An 8,457-nucleotide genomic window follows, 5' to 3' on the forward strand; every position below is an offset into this window, starting at 1 on the left:
AATGCGAGAAGTCTCTGCGTGTCTGTCTGTCTGTCTGTCTGTCTGTGTGTGTGTGTGTCTGTAATACGCGTATCTCGAGAACCGTTCGTCCCACCGGCTTCAGATTCGGCACGCGCGTTCCCCGCCGCGGCACGGAGTGCAGTGCCGGGTCTGACCCGACCCGACGCGCGGTTTTCCCGAACCGGCGCGAAACGTTCGGAATCTCCTTATGCGGGGTTGATTGTTGACATCAGGCTGTTCCGGAGGAAATCGGCGAAAGCTCTGACTCATTGTGACATCACTTCATAAAAGGCTCTGACATCACGTACGCCACATGAGTCAACAAAAAATCTCTGTGAGTGTGTATGTATGTATGTAATCCGCGTATCTCGAGAACCGTTCGTCCCACGGGCACGCGCGTTCTCCATATATGGGCATAAAATGAATGCCCCCATATATGGGCATAAAATGGATTGCAGACAGACATATACAGATATCTCCATATATGGGCATAAATGGACACAGGCAAACAGATGTTCAAAACGGGTCCTATGACAACAGGTACAATGAGGTTTGCATTAAAGGGGGAACCGGCACTGTGTCTGCAACACAGTTGGAGGCACAGACAGATACTCCATATATGGGTATAAAATGGACACAGATAGACAGATATCTCCATATATGGGCATAAAATGGACCCAGAACTATAACTGCAGTGATCTCCATATATGGACATAAAATGGACGCCGACAGACAGACAGACAGATACAGATATCTCCATATATGGGCATAAATGGACACAGGCAGACAGATGGTCAAAACGGGTCCTATGAAAACAGGTATAATGGGGTTTGCATTAAATGGCGGGGCATTCATTCCCTATTTACATTGTTCCGAGTTGGCCAGGTCGCCGACTAGACGCTGGGCCGCCCGAAGGGTGGCCCAGCTTCTAGTAATAATAATAATGCAAGTTGTGGACTCAAAGCGCTTTACAATGGCCCATTCATTCATACATTGGGATATTTATGTATCAAGTATATTGGACATTAAGGCAAGCCCTTCAATTGAAACCAAACCCGGCCATGCGTTCACATGTCCACTCACCGAGCCCAATCTCTGTTTAATAGTTAAATGTGTAAATTATTGTACTTATTGTACTCCAGTTGGTGTGTATGACAGTGTGAGGCCGCTGATATATACTCTCTCTCTTCTCTCTCTCTCTCTCTCTCTCTCTCTCTCTATATATATATATATATATGTTACAGTCAGTTTGGGTAACTCAGTGAGACTGTGGTAAGAGCGCTCGTTTTGTAGTTCACCACACACCAATCACCACGACTCTCTTTCGTTTATTTACTAGCCAGCTCGGCTGTGTTTAGCCATTAGCTTACTATGCCTTACTCTAACCCTAACCCTAACCCTAACCTCAGTAAAACTATGCCTAACCCTAACCCTAACCCTAACCCTAACCTCCGTGGGGTGCGCGCTATCATTCCTGCCGACGCGACGTTGTTGCGGGTCAAAGCGACCGTTTGTTCCGCCCCGTGACGCACAACAAGCGTTCCGTTTCTCTATCTAACCGTTTCTCTATCTAACCGTGACATATCTCTCTCTCTCTCTCTCTCTCTCTCTCTCTCTCTCTATATATATATATATATATATATATGAAGTACTTCGGTTTATAGGAGCGTCTTGGCGTTTTTCAGACCAAAAAAAACGTCTAGGTCCCTAAGAAGTGGCTGTTGAACTTGATGTTGGAGTAAATGATAATGTGCACTGCTTTAAATCAAACAGTCGTAAAATCTTCTCGTTTACAGACGGTCCCCTGTGACCCACCAATGGTGAGACCCCCAGGACCCAACCTGATGGTCAACAGGATTCAGGGTCCAGGTAAGAGATACATTTTACGTCAGGTCTTAAAGGAGTAGTTCACCCCCAAAATGACATTTTTTCTATTGATTAGTCACGCCATGGAGACTAGAGTTCAATAATATTTTTTGGTTTTTGTCACATTCCTAAGACAAAAATTTGATTCAAGTGAAATTTACCCCATTTTGATTGGGGGTAAATTTATTGTTATCACATTCTGCCACATAATTAGTGGCTGAATGGTCCACAGCTGTGTGGTGTGGAAGGAATACAGCTTTAGACAGTGGAAAGGCTAAATGTTTGTATGCCTTCTTGCTGTTTTGTTTCTCAAAAAAGAAGAGCAAAGAAAGGTGTGTAGCCTATGTTTAATCCATAAGGTAATTGCTGCTCTCACTCTATCTCTTCTGGCTCCTTTCTCTTCCCCTCTCTCGATCCCCCTCTCACTCTCACACACACACACACACACACACACACACACACACACACACACACACACACACACACACACACACACACACACAGCATACAACAATGTGTGTGACGTGTGGCTGGAGACAGTTATAGGCCTATATGTGATTATGAAGAAGTTTACTGAGAGGACGTCTACTGAGGTTTTAGACATATTTTAGTTTGTTCAACACAGGATATTTAAATGTAATATTTTGTTTTGTTTCGTTTTGTAAAAAAAGTAATAGAATTATGTTCTTATTGCACTATTCTGCTCTTAATTTGATTTAGTTTGCATGTTTATTTTGTGGTACACTACTCATAAGCTTTGTTTTTAATTTGTTGATTCAGTGCTGCACTAAGTGATAGAATGAATAGAATAAAAAAAATGCCTTGCCAAAAGATCGGATCGGGAAAGATCGGGATCGGATCGGAAACAATAATATTTGATCGGGATCGGGAGCAAAAAAACGCGATCGGGGCATCCCTACCATATATGGAGATCCCTGTCCCAATGTCATCAATATTAAGGACATCTGGGAATGCCCATATTTGATAATGCCCATATATGGGCATGTGTTGACTATCGTGCAGGGGTCTACATATATGGGTAAATGGTCCGATATACATCACTGGCCAGATGGCCAAGAATTGGCGCGACCTCGCGAGATCGCATGTCGCGCTGAGGCATCTTACTAGTATTAATCATTACTCTTTCCAGCATAAACTAATATGAGCTTTGCTACCTGCATTTTCATGGCATTACCACATTAGTAGTACATTTACATAATGCAACTTACTCAACATTATTGCAGCAAATTTAAAATAACTTGTCAGTACTGATTTGTGAGATTACAACCAGGCTAGAATACATGACAAGGGTTTAAACATTAATACTTAATAGGTTGTGTGCTTTTACCCAGAGGTGTTATCTTAGGTCAAGTCAATATCAGATTTGGCTCCTTGACAACCAGGTGTGACTGCACACACAGAATCAACCTTATCCTCCGTCCCACCCCTCCAAAAAATATTCATCATCACTTTAGCCAGCATCAACTAATATTAGCTTTGCTACCTGTATTTTCATTACATTACCACATTAGCAGTACATTAGCAAATCTGCTCAGCAAAATCCGATTTTACCACTTTTAAAGGTGTATTCAGTGATAATGAAAGTGTGGCTGGGGGTCATCTTGTCCCTTACTGGCCTTACAGCGTGGAAAAGTTTAGTTTTTTATAGATTTTTTACACCATTATAATGTTCTTGTTTTGATCATTAGACCCAATCACTGAATATCTGTAGGCCTACGTCTCCAGCTTCAGGATATGTATGATACTGATTTACTATGAGACTGTGACATTTTATGAGTTCAGTAGTTTACAATCTAGGCATTTAGCAGACGTTCTTAATTCAGAGCGACTGTGGTTTTCAAAACCTTTATTTTGACCATCATACCTAAACATCATAACATAACTATGGCCATACTCTACCCTGATTGGTCGAGGACTGGCGGCTACCTCTGAAAACTGAATCTAGCTATGCTCGTAACACGGGCCATGGTGGAAGTCCTTATATGGTCAGCACATATTCTAGTGAGTAGAATGAATGGAAAATTTACCAATTATATTTGTATTTGAATGAAATACAATCCCTGAATATACCTTTAAGTATACAGTGATAAAATGACCTAAAAATCTTTTTCAGAGATGCCAACCAGGTTAGAACCCATCACAAGGGGTTAAAGATTAGTTCTGAATAGGTTGGCAACTTCTACCCCGAGATAGCTGCATATGTCTCAATATCAGCTTCGGCCCCCCGACTATAAATAAAGCAATAGTAAATAATAATAGATACTCAGTGCAGGGATCTCCATATAGGCATGAACAGGTGACATGACAGTGATGTCACATACTCAGAGCAGGGATCTCCATATATGGGCATAAAAGGGATTCTGTTAGGGATCTCCATATATGGGCATAAAAGGGATTAGTGATGTCAGATACTCAGAGCAGGGATCTCCACATATGGGCATAAAAGGTATTCTGTTAGGGATCTCCATATATGGGCATAAAAGTGAGTGTATCCCAGATGATGCCCTGTTAGGAGAACCACACTAACAGAATCCATATATGGCCAAGACAGATGGTGCCACCAGGTCGCTTTTCGCCCCTAGGCGTCTTACAGGTTGTAAAGTGCTACCAGAAACGGTAAAAGTTATGACAACATTGAAAGTTGTCCGTCTTTAGTGTGGAGGAGCTAGCTTCTCTTCTCTGCTCCTCTCTCTGTCGCACTGGTCTGGTATCGAGAAGCTGCCTCTTCAATGTGTGTATCTGTGCAGCAACAAGCAGTTAAGCTTGCCCTGCCTCAACTGATCTGCAAGCCCACAACGCGGCTGGCTTGTAGGCTAGCTTTTTCCCCTGAGCGACACCACTGTACATTGAAGCAAAAAAACAGGTACTAGCACTTTGGCCATTATATTCACGTGGTAAGAAGTTGTAACCTAATATTATTCTCCTCTTAAAAAAACACAAAATGAACCTAAATTAAAGCCACAACCCTTAACTAATTTAGTTGGTTTCACTTTTATTTTTAGCCTGTTATACGTAGCATCTGTATGTGTGCACATTGGTGTTTATTATTTTACAACTAACTATACATTATTTATATTATAGCCTTGCTGCAGGCAGGCCAGCAGCAACGCTACCCGGGCACTATGCAGCAACAGCAAGCAGCAGCCCTCCAGCAAAGGATGCAGCATCAGATGCAAATGCAGCGGCAACAGCAGCAGCAACAACAACAGCAACAGCAGCAGCAGCAGCAACAGATGGGCAACCATGGGCTGTTCCAGTCGTCACAGGGACTCCAGCAGCAGCAAGCCCAGCAAGGCTTCATGCAGGGTGGGCAGGGGCAACCAGGTATGCCCCCATCATCTCAGCCCCAGCCTGGTGGTGGAGGTGTGGGTGTTGGTGGTCCCCAGCAGCATCCAGGAGGGCCCCAAGGTGGGCCAGGGCAGACAGGCCAGCAGCAAGGCTACTTGCAATGGATTCAGCATCATGAAAAACCCCTAGTTTGACCCATCACATGCTACTTAAAGCATATGTATTTTTTGTATTTTTTTCCTGTATAGTAAAGTTAATGGGACACAAACATGAATCATTTTTTTATGAGGTTTCCCCCGGGAGTTGAATTTCAACCTTTTAGTACATATTATTACACACCTTTAGAAACACATTGGTGAAGAAATTGCTTGGTAACGATTTACTTTGCAGATTTTCTTATGTTTCCCTTACTAATGCAAAATATCTGGAGGTGACCACATGGACCAATTCGAATCATTTTACTAAAAAACTCTCTATTCGTGGTCCCAAATGATATAAAACTAAGTTTTAGCGTGTAGCTTGGCCTACATCTGGCCTAGATATGGCCTACATCTTGGCACAAATGGCTTAAAGTTTGTTGTGTGCCCTGTGGTCTGAGAGGCCTGTACTAAAAATAAATAAAAAAAGTATCAGTCAAACTACAGATGTGCCATTTCACACGTCCTGCCATTGGCAAAACAGTAGATTTTCAGTGGATTTGTAGCGATTTTAGCTATTTTTATGACCTTCTCTGACTTTAAAGTTTAAATCTACTTATGACTGTGGATTCTGCATTTCAAAGGGAATGGAGAGGGAGCTGGAGAGGCAGAAGCAGAGGACGCAGAGGGAGAAAGAGCTGCAAGTGTCCAAGGCCATGGAAAGCCACTCTCTGTCTGAGTTCAGTGATAATGCAAGCCCTTTCCCTGACGCATATATTTTTAATAGAGGATGCATTAAGCTAAGCATCACTGCTAGATCCACGGGACACATACAACTCCTTCCTACTATCAATCATTTCACTGCAGAAGCTGAGCTGCATGTGGTGGAGTCTCCACAGCTGTGCGTGCTGGCATTATTGATGAGATGATTGAAATTGTCTTATAAATCCATGCTTATGTCCTTTATTAACTACATACAAGTAGCTATTTGCCAATATTTGATTAAATCAAAGTGTGATGTTGTTATGTTTTCACCGTAGAGATACATATTGCGTGTGTCGTCGCGGGACCCATAAAATAATTCTGGGACCCATTTGAATGACCGCCTGTGGGTCCCGGGACCCATTACATTGAGTGCAGCGCTGCGAGCTTGTAGATCTGCTATTTTTGTAAAGTTGTGAAAATGGTTGCAAATCTTTGAATATATGCATTTTTTAACCGAACATTTGTAAGCTTGCTTCTGGGAGGCCCCTGGCACTAAATATTTTGAGATGGGGGGTCCGTGGCCAAATACATATCATTTTTGGGGTTCTTGACATGAAAACGTTTGAGCACCACTGAAATGGAAACATAGGTTTATGCACACATCTTCACGATTTTTCAAAAATAACAGATCTACAAGCTCGCAGTACGGCACACGGTGCCGCGCTGTGAGCTTGCATATCTGCTATTTTTCAATAGTTAACATTCATAGGGGGCCCGCAGTGAATCCTTGTACCCAGGGCCCAGAATTTGGTGTGACGCCCCTGGGAGCACATGTAGCTCAGTGAGAGTGTGTGGAGTCACACTATAATAATGTTCATGGAGACCATCTATTAGGTACCGGTACATCCATTGAGCAGTTCATTGAGAGTGTAGGAGAGGCCCTCCAAAAGCTTGTTGAGAAATGTGGGAACAGATATCATGTCTTCAAAAATGATGACACTCAGGTCACTGAGCTTTTTTTTGACCGAAAAGTTCGGTTTCGGTCAAAGTATGGACAGGCCTTTACTAGAAGCTCAGAACAGGACAAGTAGGGCTGTCCATACTTTCTCCGAAACCAAACTTTTCGTCGGAAAGGTCCGGTTAGACTACAAAATGACATCACTCGCGAAGATGACACATTAAAACACAATGATATTTGTCTCTGTGATACTGTATTCATCCATCGTTTTCACACACTTAATCATGGAACTAAAAATGGTTCTTCAGTGTGATTTTAGAACCATTTTAATGGTTCTAGAATCAACCCTGAACAACTTAAACACACTTCATTAATCGGTTTCTCCCAGGGCTCCTTTTGTCCTTCTACACCAAATCATTTTAACTTTTGTGAGTTTATATTTCGATAGAGATGGTGTAAGAGCCGTTTTATTATATACTGTAACTCCGTTCACTAGAGGTCATATGTCAAGGTTCAAACTATTTTTGGCTGTAGCCCATGCTCTGTTTTTTGGTCTGTAATTTGTTTATTCGTGTTTGTACTAAAGCTACATTAAGAGTAACAACAATACTATGTATGTTGAAGAAAATAAATATGTTATAATAAACGGTATGGAAATGACTGGACATTGTTTCTTAACACATCTGTTGCCATGGCTTATTTCTGTCTGTACTGTGCTCTTGCCATGTTTTTGACCAACTTCGAAGACAGCCTCCGCATTCAGTTTTATCGTGACAAAATCACACAACACATCGAATGAAAGAAGAGATTCTCTAGTTTCACCCGGTCCAAGAACCATGTTTCTATGATGTTCGCTTCTGTATTTATCGGCCAGACAAAAAAAAAAAAGCGGCCAAAAATGACCCCTTTTTAGACCTTGTTTTGAGAAAAACAGCTTTTAGTGAATGATACTGTATCAGGCTGAAAACTCACTTGATCTTTTTAGCTTTGATTTCAATGACTTCAATATTGTATTTACAGTATTTTTCCTTCAAAGAAATACAAAAGAATAAGACAAATAAGTGTTTTTTATTTTGTTTCTTTACCGTTTTCAATCAAGTGTATTCTTGCTAGTTCAGTGTTTCTCTGGCTTGTTCACATTGTTTCTCACATTGTGTGTGTGCGCGCGTGCATGCGTGCGCCTGTACGTGTGCACGTTCACAGTTCAGAGTCTGCATGCGTGCTCGTGTGCGTGTGCATGTTCACAGTTCAGAGGCTGCGTGCGTGCACGTGTGAGTTGAGATGAGGCCGGTCAGAAACAGCAGGCCAAGGTCTCCAAAGGGAAGTTAGTAGGCTCCTCTGCACGAACCACTACCTATAAATATAGAAAAATAAAATCCATTTACAATACAATACAATGTGTCACGCACGCACGCGCACGCACGCACACACACACACACACACACACACACACACACACACACACACACACACACACACACA

The 8,457-nt window shown here is 42.2% G+C and overlaps 1 protein-coding gene across 7 annotated transcripts in view; it reads left to right on the top strand.

The window, feature by feature from the left end:
• The window catches only part of LOC308293416 (uncharacterized protein), an 18,948-nt gene extending 11,322 nt beyond the window's left edge, over nt 1-7,626 (top strand). For 6 of the 7 annotated variants that reach the window (XM_080735926.1, XM_080735931.1, XM_080735928.1 and 3 more), the window contains 2 exons: nt 1,797-1,869; nt 4,969-7,626. In XM_080735926.1, coding sequence (XP_080592052.1) covers nt 1,797-1,869; nt 4,969-5,369 — 474 coding nt within the window. In that variant the 3' untranslated portion in view covers nt 5,370-7,626. The remainder of the gene's footprint in view (nt 1-1,796; nt 1,870-4,968) is intronic. The other variant, XM_080735932.1, reaches the window with a different exon arrangement.
• Nucleotides 7,627-8,457: the final 831 nt, after the last annotated feature.

This window comes from Nannobrachium achirus, assembly GCF_963921795.1.
Source record: "Nannobrachium achirus genome assembly, chromosome: 10".
Lineage (NCBI taxonomy): Eukaryota > Metazoa > Chordata > Actinopteri > Myctophiformes > Myctophidae > Nannobrachium > Nannobrachium achirus.